The sequence below is a fragment of the Lemur catta genome, chromosome 7, assembly GCF_020740605.2.
Source record: "Lemur catta isolate mLemCat1 chromosome 7, mLemCat1.pri, whole genome shotgun sequence".
Classification (NCBI taxonomy): Eukaryota; Metazoa; Chordata; class Mammalia; order Primates; family Lemuridae; genus Lemur; species Lemur catta.
Window position 1 is genome coordinate 56,072,384 of NC_059134.1, and position 13,023 is coordinate 56,085,406.

Here is a 13,023-nt window from a genome sequence, read left to right on the forward strand (position 1 = left end):
CAGATTGCCTGAGTTTAAATCCTTGACTTGCCACTTGCAAAGTCAGAAACTTTTAACAAATTATTTAATTCCTCTCTGCCCTGAATTTCCAGACCTATAAAACAGGACTACTAACAGAGCCAAATTTAAAAAGAATTGTTGTAGGGATTATAATAAGGGTTCTTATTAGATAATACACACATAGAACTTTGCATATTAAGCCTCATAAATGTTAGCTATTATTATTAGGTTAAGTATGAAATGTCCAATTTCCTTAAGTACTTAGTTTGACAATTGATATCTCTGACATTTCACTTTGACACTTCTTATTTTTATTGTGAAGGTACACCCTCATTCTTTCAAATGCACAGTTTGGCTTGTGATTATCTTTCAAATTTTCTTTTAGAGCAATTTTTGTGAAACCATGGATAAGCCAAAAATTTGTGTTATTTTCAAACATGAATTCCATCATGGAACCAATGCTGCACACACAGCTCAAAATATCAAAGAAGTGTTTGGGAAGGATATGGCTAACAAACACACAGTCATGTCCATTGTTTGAGAGGTTCCATTCTGGTGCTTTTAATCTTGAAAATGAACCATATGGGCAACCTGAGACCAAGATAGATAATGATGAGCTGAAAGCCATAGCAGAAGTGAATCCATCTCAACCTACGCATGAATTAGCAGCAAGGTTTGATGTTACTATTCCAACAATTTTGGACCATTTGAAACAGATCAGCAAGGTAAAGAAGCTAGATAGACGGGTACCACATTAATTAAACAAGCATCAACAGAGAAATCGTCTCGAAGCTTGCCTTTCTTTGCTGTCATGGCATAAAGGCAAAGCATTTCCACACCATATTGTTACCTATGATGAAAAATGGATTCTTTTTGACAATCGCAAGCATTCAGTACAATGGTTGGATAAAGATGAAGTGCCAAAACAGTCCAAAACTGAACATTCATCAAAGAAACCTAACGGTTTTTGGTGGTCCAGCGCTGGTATTATCCACTATAGCTTCACAAAACTTAGTCAGTTACAGCATATATCTACTGCAACCAGTTGGATGAAATGATGAGGATGCTTGAAATTAAGCAGTCCAGATTGGTCAATAAAGATAGGCCAATCCTCTTGCAAGACAACACTCAACCACATGTTGCACAAACACTGCTCAAACTACAGAGACTGGACTCAGAAACTGTCACCCAGCATATTCACCAGACCTTGCACCAACTGACTACCACTTCTTCCAGGCTTTGGACCACTTCTTGCAAAGAAAAATATTCAATTCTCAACAAGCTGTGGAAAACACCTCACGCGATTTCATCACCACTCGCTCTCCAGGCTTCTTTGCTTGCTGGCATAAACAAGCTACCATTAAGGTGGCAAAACTGTATCAATAGTTTAGATGCATACTCTAACTGTACTGCTTCTTGTTTGAGATATAATAAACAAAACTTTTGATTCAAAATTGGACATTTCATATTTAATGACCTAATATTTCTATTGGCTATTTTCAATATTTCAAAAATCACATTTATCCATAAGAAGACTACAATTAAAATATTTTGCTGTTTTCCTTTTTGTATCAATGCATTAAAGTAATTAGTGACTGTATCTCATATGGATCATTACAGTGTGGTAATAGTGTCTAGATCTCATCTGATGGGACAGTTACATGTGCCTTTGATTACTTAAAAAGGGGAGAAAGTACATTAACAATTATAATTTATGTTAATAATAATAAATTATGATTTATGAAAGAGTAATAATAAATTCATGGAGCCCATGAAAGAAAATAATAAAAGGCTTCTTTATGATGAAAAGGTTAAAACAGCTGCTATATTACCACATGATCCAGCAATTCCATTTTGGAGGCTTGAAGAGATATTTGTATGCCCATGTTCACAGCAGCACTATTCACAATAGCCAAGAAGTGGAAGCAACCCAAGCAACAGAAGAATGGATAAAGAAAATGTGATATGTACATACAATGAAATTTTATACAGCCTTAAAAAGGAAGGAAATTCTGATACATGCTACCATGGATGCTACCATGCATGAACCTTGAGGACATTATGTTAAGTGAGATAAGATAATCACAAAAAGACAAATACTGTATAATTCCATTTATATGAGATACTGAGAGTAGTCAAATTCATAGAGACAGAAAGCAGAAGGGTAGCTGCCAGGGGCTGGGAGAAGGAGAGAATAGAGTGCTATTTAATATATGTAGAGTTTCAGTTTTACAAGATAAAAAGAGTTCTGGAGATTGCACAATAATGTGAACGTACTTAACACTATCAAACTATATGTACATTTAAAAATGGTTAAGATGATAAATTTTATGTTATGTATATTTTTCCATGATTAAAAATAAATAAATAACTGGCAGTTTTTGTGGCACTAATGCTAGAAAGCCTTTACAAACCTATCTACGTTTTAAGTTTTTAATAAGCACCCTTTCCTTGCATTCCAATGTTATCACATACATACGTCCATCACAGTACCTAAAACAATTTACTGAGTCTCTGGATACTATTTGTGAAGAAAACAACTCAAATTGCATTTTCTCTCTACTCTTATGACACAACAATCATCACAGAAGACTTCTGTGCCCAAATGTGTGAGGATTTCTCCCCACGCACCAAGCAAGCAATCAGTTCTGCAGTAGACACCAGATAAATGTCCTCCAATTCAATTCTGACACTCTCTACTGGAGATAAGATCAGATCCCACAGGCTCAGTCCCCAAGACTGGCCCCCTCCTTCTGGCACCACTTGCAAGTCTGGACCTCTGGAACACCTGATCAATGGGCTTCAAGCTGGGGTTTCCGAAACCCCCCCTTTTAATTAATTTCAATTAATTTGCTAGAGCGGCTCACAGAACTCAGGAAAACACTTAAATTTACCAGTTTATTACAAAGGATTTTTTAAATTTTTATTTAAAAATAATACAAATTATTTGTACAAATATGTACAAATAATTGTACATATTCATGGGGTACACAGTTATGTTTCAATACATATAATGTATAGTGATCAGATGGGGTAATTAGCATATCCATCATCTCAAACATTAATCATTTCTTTGCGCTGCGAATGTTCTGTATTTTAAAGGATACAAATAGCCAGAAGGAGGATAGACAGGGCAAGGTCTAGAAGGGTCTGGAGTGCAGGCGCTTCTTTCCCCATGGAGTTGGGGTGCACCATCCTTCTGACACATGGATGAGTTCTTGTTCACCTTCCTGTTCAGCTCTTTGGAAGCTCTCCGAACCCCGTTCTCTTGAGCCTTTTATGGAGACTTCATTGGATTAGCATGATTGAAGCATGGACAACCATGGTTGAAATGTGATCGGACAAAAAGGGTATGACCTAATACTAATAGACTGATTGGGGAAATCCAGCAAGGCCTGTCTGTTCAGATTCTTCTGGTGTCCCTGTGCAGCATTTCCTCCTCCAGGGTACTAGGCAGGACCCTTTCTAAAATGAAAGGTCTTAGGATCCACAACCAGATTAGAGTCCTGCCTTGGGCAGGAAAAAGGAGGGCAGGAGAAGGTCAGAGAGAGAGAGATTCTGTTTCCTGAGGCCTGCTTCTGAGGTCTAAAGTGTCCCAACATTATAACAAAAGACTATAGGAGTTGTGAGCCAGTAACCATGGACAAAAACATATACATCATAACATTGTAGATACATTAAACCCTTTTGTACACTGAATTTGGCCTTTCATTTGGCCTTCATTCTTCAGTTGATTTATGATGCTTTTGAGCTATAGCTGGAGGCAGTGCTGCCTGCCCGTCAATAACCCTCAGGGAAGGAACTATCTTCCTTAAGGTGACAACTATGTCACCTCTGCCAGCCCATAGAGTCCCAGGACCAAAAGAAGCCTGGCGTGTGCTCACTTGAGGCTACTATTCAGGGAGGATGAAAGAAAGGACCCTGGGAAAAGGAAAGGAAAAGAAAGGCACCAAAGGGCTACAAGCAGCCACATGCCTTTTATGGCGTATGTGTATGGCAGAGGCAGCTGGTTAAAGCCTCTCTTGACTTGTGCTGCAGTGGCAAGGCAAAAAAGACCCTTTTCCCTAACCTAAGTGAATCATGTAATAAAGCTATAAAGGCTGAGGGTTGCCCTACTTTCCTTCCACCCAGTTCCTATGAGTAGGATGAGCAGAGGGGCAGCAAATCCATGGGAAGGCTTGAATCATCCTAGCCCAAAGACAAAAGGGAAACAGCCAGACGGTCATACCAGAAGTTACCATTCATTATCCCCATCTATGAAAGTCTTACCAACCAGGTTACCTCCTCAGACTGAGGTAGCCTCTATGAAAACCATAATTAGGAATTTTCAAATATTTCTTACCTTTTGATAAATAAAAACCTTCCCTCATATCAATTCTTGGACATTATTCTATCAAATACATTTTTAGGAATGCATTTCACTTGAAAGTAGGAATATGCCTGTTTGTGCCTGTTTGTACCCCTTCTGGCTTCTTGGCTACTTTGAACAGAGAGGCTGGCTTCATATATAGTTTTACAGTCTGAGTCAACGTCAAACTAGGTACTCAATAAATATTTGCTGAATAAGTGAAACATTCTGAATAATTTTTAACTGGGTAATTCCTCCCTGAGGCCATAATTAAAGCTTAGAATTCCCTTCTACCTCCCTTTTGGTAAATTATTTCTTCCATTAAACCAACAGCACCTGAAACTCCACTTCCTGTAGACAGTATGCCTTGTTAGAAAGAGTCGTCAGACCTAAATTTGAACATCATTTCTGCCACATAATAGCTGTATGATGCTGAGCTGCTTACTTAAGCTAAGACTCAGCTTCCTTCTCTTAAAAATGGGGTAACAACACCTAACATTCCTTAATAGGAATGTTCCAAAGATTAGAAATATATAGGCAGTCTTCACTTTACAATGTGCTCAAATTTCAGATATCGCAGTTTAGTTAAATAACACCAATCCCCAACAACACCATTCAAATTTCAGTTACCACTGCATATTAACTGTGAGTAGCTGAACATAGTACAAACTTCACTACTAGATCTTAAGTTCACAGATCACTGTTTAAATAATAAAAGCATATCACAATCAGTGGCCAACTAAGTTATTTCTTTCAAAATCTGTTGGTGATCAGTCACTGCACATCTGTTAGTTCATGTACAAAAAGCAAAGCATGTAGTTGAGTTGCCTCCTTGTCTCTGGTTAAAAATTTATGTGCCATTTACAAAAATTAACACGAGGGAACTGGGCAATAATGATGGAAGGGATACAGAGAAACAAAAAGTGATAATGTTGGAAGTGAAATTCCAATCAAACATAAACGGAGTTATATAAGAAAGCTGACCACAGGAATGTTGATACTGCTACCATTTAAGAGACTCTAGATATGCAGCCTGAGAAATTTAGTGAGGGAAAATTTATCGACATAAATGAACAAAGTGGTTGTGGAGAAACGGATGAAGATGTCCCAGAAGAAATGATGCTAGCAAAAAAACTCCGCATTAAAGGAACTCTTGGAGATATTTCACAATATTGAAAGTGCAAAGGATAAACTTCAGAAGCTGATTCAAATTTAGGAAGGATTCTCAAAGGTACAGAAAAAATATTCATATAAGTTACATGATGGGAAGACAAGCACTGTTCAAACTACTCTTGATAAGTTATTTTACTAAGAAATGAAACACTTTAATCCTCGATGTTTTAAATTATTGTGTACTAAATAAATATGCTTTACTTTTTGGGATGTGGCAAAGTCATAACATGTAACCAAAATGTTTGTACCCTCATAATTTCCTGAAATAAAAAAAATAAATTAAATAAATAAATATGCTTTACTTTTTATTTCCCTATATATTCACAACCAACAGTAACAGAGTTTACATAACAATTACTATGTTCTTGACACTGTGTTAAACATGTTACACACATTATTCCCATTTAATCCTCACTTAATATTTATAAAACGCTTAGAGAACTGCCTGGCATATAGTAAATGATATTAAATGAATAAAATAACCTAAATTACCCTGAAAAAAAATTTTTTTAAAGGTCACAGAGCAGTTTTTTCCTAAGGTCATTTTCACCTAAGGTGTGAAACCTTAAGAATTCTCAAAGAAAATGTTGGGAAAACTCTTATAGACATTGGCCTAGGCAATGGTTTTAACTTGCAAGGTCATTTCACCTAAGGTGTGAAACCTTAAGAATTCTCAAAGAAAATGTTGGGAAAACTCTTATAGACATTGGCCTAGGCAAAGAATTTATGAAGAAGACCCCCAAAGCAATCACAGCAGCAATAAAAATAAATAAATGGGGCCTGATCAAATTAAAAAGCTTCTGCACAGCCAAGGAAACTATCAATAGAGCGAACAGACAACCTACACAATGGAAGAAAATATTTGCTTGCTACACATTCGATAAAGGGCTGATAACAAGAATCTCTATAGAACTTAAGAAAATTAACAAGAAAAAAATCAAACAACCCCGTTAAAAAGTGGGCAAAGGACATGAACAGAAACTTTTCAAAAGAAGACAGAATAAATAAAAAAGTCCTCAACATCTCTAATCATCAGGGAAATGCAAATCCAAACCACAATGAGATATCATCTAACTCCAGTGAGAATGGCTTTTATCAAAAAGTCCCAAAACAACAGATGCTGGCATGGATGCAGAGAGATAGGAACATTCTTACACTGCTGGTGGGACTGCAAATTAGTACAACCTCTCTGGAAAGTAATTTGGAGGTATCTCTAAGAACTAAAAATAGAAATACCATTTGATCCAGCAATCTCACTACAAAGCATCTACTCAAAGGAAAAAAAAAATACATTTTACAATAAAGACATTTGCACTCAAATGTTTATGGCAGCACAATTCACAATTGCAAAGATGTGGAAACAACCCAAGTGCCCATCAATACATGAGTGGATCAATAAATTGTGGTATATGTATACCATGGAATACTACTCAACTATAAAAAATAATGGTGAACTAGCACTTCTTATATTATCCTGAGTGGAGCTTGAGCCCATCCTTCAAAGTGAAGTATCACAAGAATGGAAAAACAAGCACATTTACTTGCCATCAAATTGGTACTAAATGATCAACACTTAAGTGCTCACATGGAAGTAATATTAATCAAGTGCAGGGTGGGTGGGAGGGGGGTGGTGGGGATGGGTAAACTCACAACTAATGGGTGGAAAGCGCACTGTATGGGGGGCGGGCACATTTGTAGCTCTGGTTTGGACAAGGCAAAGGCATTATATGTAAACAAAATGTTTGTACCCCCATAATATTCTGAAATTTTTAAAAAAAGAAAAGAAAGAAAAACAAAAATAAATATTTTTTTATTAAAAAAAAAGATCACTTTACCTGGTTTTAACTTGCAAGGTCATTTGTATGGTCCCACACTATCATGCAAAACAAGGACTGCCTCTACCTACAACTTCTGGCAAGAAGGAGCTTATTATTTCACAACTAAAGAGAGACCCCCTACTTTTTCCCCTGGTCCTTACAATCTCCTCAAACAAAAAGGAATCTGAACTGATCTTGGGAGATGCTAAAAAGACAGTTTTTCAGCTGCTGAAAGTGACTGAGAACCACTGTCATGTCTGAACATGCAATTCCACAAACTTGTCATTATTACCCAAAAGACACATACCCTAATGCTGAAAGACAGTTGAAAGATAGCAGAATAAATTGAATAGTTATTCAATTTGTCCTTTGTGATAATATAGTATTTCATGTCTGTCTTTATCCCTTGAATGCAGGGGCAAAACAATGAATGTGTGATAGAAGTAATGATGAGGAGGTAATACAGTATAAGTATAGTACCTTTAGAGTCAGACCTCAACTTGAAAACTATCTCTACACCACTTATTGCAACCTTAGGTAAGTTATTTCATAAAGCTTCAATTTCCTAATCTTTGAAATGGGGACAATAATGCCTTCTTTTTGAAATTACTATAAAGATCAAAAGAGATAAGATTGCCAGGGCAGTGGCTCATGCCTGTAATCCTAGCACTCTGGGAGGCTGAGGCAGGAGGATTGTTTGAGCTCAGGAGTTCAAGACCAGCCTGAGCAAGAGTCAGACCCCTGTCTCTACTAAAAAAGAGAAAAAATCAGCCGGGCATGGTGGCACACCGCTGTAGTCCCAGCTACTCTGGAGGCTGAGGCAGGAGGATCCCTTAGGCCCAGGAGTTTGAGGTTGCTGTGAGGCTGGACACCATGGTACTCTAGCCTAGGCAACAGAGACCTTGTCTCAAAAAAAAAAAAAGAGAGAGAGAGAGATAAGATATGTGAAGTGCTTAGCAAAATGTGAGCACTTAAATAATAGCTATTATTACCATTATTACCCTTAATATTACCATCGTTAATATTGTCATTAATGTAAATAATACAATGATAAAACTGCATTTGTTTTGAACACACATTTTAAACATATTGTTATTAATCAGCATATTTTTCACAGATCAAATTCTCTTACTCCAAGATTTCATAGATGCTGACCATGGTATGGTATGGTAAGATGACTTGACCTCAACTTCCTCCAGATCACATTCTCCCAAGGTACATGTGCATAGGGCTGCCAATATTCACTCATCCTCTTCTTGAAACTCCTTAGATTCCTATGTCAAAACCCTCCCTGCAGTCTGTTCAAAGTTTCCTCTTCTGAGCACATTGAAAACTGAAACCATTTCCCATTTCTCAGAGCTATCTGCCAGAACACTAGTATCTTGCTCTTTCATAGTCCACATGACTTAACTGCCAGTTTTCTCTTTTGATTCTAATCCCAAACCTTGGTTCTAAACTAAGAGTCATCATTACCTACATAGACACATAAAGCTGCAAGGGAACTAAAGGCCAACCAAGGGCAGCCCCTTTTCTCTACTAAACAATTATTTCCTCCTAAAATAGTCACATGAGTTAGTTGAGCAATGTCTCCTTTAACACTTTCAGTGACAGAAAGCCTTCTTTGTCTTTGCTTTGTTGGGGAAAAAAGAAAAGAAAAGAAAGTCCTCTATCCCCCAAGCCAACCTGTTCCATGACTATATCATTGGTTAGAAAGTTTTTCCTTATATTGAAGCAAATCTCCCCACTTAGTTTCTGCCCAAAGGCCCTAATTCCAGATTCTAAAAAAATAAAAAAAGTTAACTGTTCTATATGATAGCTCATCCAATATTTGAAGACTCTTGAGTTTCCCCTTTTCCATGTTACACATTTACAGTTCAGAGAGCATGGTTTTAAGCCCATTCCCTCGTGGTCCTGGTCCTCTGGACCAGGCATGGGCTTACCAAAGTGATCTAACAAAAAACTGGTACATTAGTTCCTTTGCCAATATTTGTGCTGCCAAGTAATTACACTACAAATGATCCCTTTCCCCATATTTCTCATTATGTAAAAATTATTAATTTAAACTAGTAGTTCAGAAAAAGTGACTCTCAGCCAAAATCCTGGTCTCAAGGCATGGTACTAAGGTCCTGAAAACTGCAAAAAGTGTTCTGTTTTCTTTTTTTAACTCACCTTAGCCAATTACTGGAATAGAATAAAGTAGGATCATCTGGCATGAAATGCTTGCCTCTTTCCTACAAAGCCAAACACACATGCCTGGGAGCAGGACTCAACAATGAAAAGGTTAGCTAAGAAGAATTTTGCTTCCTATCCTGAGAAGTAGATCCAATTAAAAGAAGGCAGTAACAGTTAGCCAAAGAATATTCTCTGTACCTTGCCACGAGCAGGTACCTGAAAGAAGGATGGAATATTATGCTCTCAAAGCTTGACCAAACTGAACAACAGAAAAAGAAGTGGCAGATTACTCCTAGCCTGGCAAGAAAAATCATCTGGCAATACAGACAGACAGACACACGGAACAACCCCCACCTGGCCAGCAGTGCCTGACAGAGCAGCAGCTAGAGAAGGGTTCTTCCTTAAGTCCTCAGAAGGTGCAGTCAGTGGAAGTAGTGTCCTCAGATGACCCCTAACTTCTAGGTAGTGGTATAGGACAGAGTGGAGCAGGGACTCGGTCCCTTGTGCTCTTGGGAGCCTGGCCTGAGCAGCAAGGTACAGACTAGGTGTTCTGCCTTCTACTTCTCGCGCAAGATGTTGGTTGAACAGCGGTACTCAGAGAGCAGATCATCTCTGGCACTTGAAGATATCCCGTAGGAGGGTAGGGGGGTGTCTCAAAGCGGTAAAAACTGTTCCCTAGAAGTGAGCGAGGAGGTCTAATAAGAACGGAGAAAAAAAGGGAAAGACTTAGAATTTTCACAGATTTGGGGAAGGAGGAAGCTAGGAACTCTCCCCTTCTTCCGCGCCCTTATGGCCAAGGTGGTGGTAGCAACAGCACGGCAGGTGTCCTGGTCCCTCATTCCAACAGCAGAGTCCTCCACTCTCCCGGCCTCCTCTCGGGCCGCCCCCTGCCGGCCCGGCTTTGCCCCTCAGGGAGAATTCCCCATTCCCAGCCCTCCTCCTCAGGCTTTCCCTGAGGTCCTGCAGGAGCTCCCCAATTCTTTTCCGCCCCCCAACCCTGAGGTCCCTCTTCATCCTGCCCAGACCCTGGCACTCCTCATTCGACACACTGGATCCCCCGGTGGGCTCCCCTCAGCTGCCCCGGCCCGGGGCGCCCCACTCCAGCTCCCGGGTCAGGCCTGGTGCCGCCCCTCGCGGCCAGGTTCGCCCTTTGCCTTCCCCACACGGCGTCTCCTCAGACCCGCGCCTCTCGCCCTCTCGCCCTCCCTCCCCGCCTCAGGCCGCACTCACAGAACTCGGCGATGTACCAGGTCACAGCGTAGTTCTCCTCGCACCAGTCCAGCGTGGAGGTCGTGGGGCCCCAGTAGCCCTTCCGGTCCGCGGCGGGAGCCATCGCACAGCCACCGCCACCGCCGCCCAAGCGCTCCACTCGCTGTTCCCGGCTCGGCGGGCTACCAGGCCGGCTCCGGCCCTGCTCGCGCGCTCGCTCGGCCCCGCCTTCCCCCGAGGGGCGGGGCCTGGCGCCGTTACGGACAGCGCCCGGCGGGAAGGCCCCGCCTACCGGCGCCTCGGGCCGCCAGGCCGGGCGGGGCGCAGTACCCACCCGCAGGGCGCCGGCGGGCCCCGCCCCTCCTTCCCCCTTGGGCGGGCCAGGGACGTGATCCAGGAAGGAAGGGGCATTTGGGCTTTCAGGCCCGCCTGGACATGCCGGTAGCAGTAGACTGGGGGTTCTGGATACCCCAGAGGCTATATTCTGTCAGGATGTGTCTGAACCTCCGTGTGTGTGTGTGTGTGTGTGTGTGTGTGTGTGTGTGTGTGTGTGGTTTGATTTAATTGGGACAGGGATGGGATAAAGCCTTCTATCAAGCCCTTGCTTGATTAAACCTGTGCGGCGTTGGGCCTCAAATGTGCCCTACTCTCCAGGGAACCAACAGCCTCCCCCTGCTTCAGCTTGGAGACTAATACTCCGAAGAGATCTTTTTAAAAGACAGTTGCAACTGCCCTTGCCCCTTGTGTTCAGCTACAGCAGACTTTTCCCTACCTCAGAATGTTCTGGTCGCCTCCATTCCTTGGCTTCTACAGTTCAGCTGGGAGCCTTCCTCTCTTCTCCATTTGGCTAACTCCCCACTCATTCTTTACAATCCAGCTCCCTGAAGCCCTGACGTTCACATCCAAGAGCTCCGTGATACCATCCTGATCAGAGACCTTGCTTTCCATTCTTTATGGTCTTAGCATCCAGGAATCTGCCTGACCACACAGTATGAAATGAAGAGTATAAATGAAGGATGATACAATCACTATTTTCTAAATAAATAAGTCAGATGAGGTGCAGTCGTAAAAGAGAAGACAAGGAGAGATTGAGAAGGCCATAGTCTCTGTATAAAAAGACCCTAGCAGATGATAGATGCAGAACCTTTACCTCCTAGGTGCAAAATCTAGGAATGGAGGCAGTGTGTTTTAATAGGAATAGTAGGATATCTGAAATTTTTCGTTTGCACAAATTTTTTGTTTGCACAGAAGTCGTTGAGCTTCTGCTATGTACCAGGCCCTGGTTTGGCTGGCTGGGTGCTAGGAACACACAGAGGGTAAATAAGAAAGATCCAAGCAGGCAGTCTCCAGATAGCCATTCAGGTGTGGGGAAAGTTCCATTTCTAATAATTTTTTATCTCATCCTCTAAAATCCTGTTTTGTGTATGGTTTTAATGTATATGATAATCATGAATCTATATAATTTATAAATAAATATATTTGCATACTCAAAATGAACATGTAAAAATACATACTAAAAGGCTGATGAGCTGTGCAACCAAAACAGTGTAGAGACCACAGCAACAGAGTATGATAATACTTGGCTAGGAGTAAATCAAAAATTAGGGTGCTGTAGGACCCTATGTGGAAATAACCCAACCCAGCCAAATGACTCAAGGCAGGAGATGAGGCCTTGGCTGAGTCAATGCCCTGCACAGTGTTCATCAACAGTGAAAAAAAAAATCTACCATGACCAAGACAGAATTTAGGAGAGAGAAATTCTGCCATCCAAGAGAAAAGGTATCCTGCAGAAGTATCACTTAAAAAACACAAAATGAATTTTATAGTTCCTTTAACAATGTTTATCTTCCTTTCTGTTTCTTTTTTTCTAAAACCTCCCAAGTATAAAAGCAATGCATGGAAATGTAAGGTACCTGATTTAGTTAAAACTGTCTTGAAAAAGAACAAAATTAGAGGACTTACACTTCCCGATTTCAACACTTACTACAAAACTACAGTAATGAAGACAATGTAGTACTGGCATAAGGATAGATAGACATGTAGATCAAAGGAATAGAATTGAGAGTCCAGCAATAAACCCTTACATTCTCGGTCAATTGATTTTCGACAAGGATACCAAGACAATTCAATAGGGAAAGAATAGTTTTTTTTAACAAATGGTGCTGGAATAACTGGATATCCACATGCAAAAGAATGAAATTAAAGCCCTTCCTGCGATGATAAAATTCAACTCAAAATAGATGATGGACCTAAATGTAAAAGCTAAAACCACAAAATTCTTAGAAGTTTACATAAAAGTAAATA

At 40.4% G+C, this 13,023-nt stretch overlaps 1 protein-coding gene across 2 annotated transcripts in view; it reads right to left on the bottom strand.

Moving 5' to 3' along the window:
- ACER3 (alkaline ceramidase 3) overlaps window positions 1-10,946 on the bottom strand; it is a 127,177-nt gene extending 116,231 nt beyond the window's left edge. Inside the window, exon 1 of one of the 2 annotated variants that reach the window (XM_045557301.1) lies at window positions 10,741-10,946. In XM_045557301.1, the coding sequence (XP_045413257.1) occupies window positions 10,741-10,843 (103 nt within the window). In that variant the 5' untranslated portion in view covers window positions 10,844-10,946. The remainder of the gene's footprint in view (window positions 1-10,740) is intronic. The other variant, XM_045557302.1, reaches the window with a different exon arrangement.
- Window positions 10,947-13,023: the final 2,077 nt, after the last annotated feature.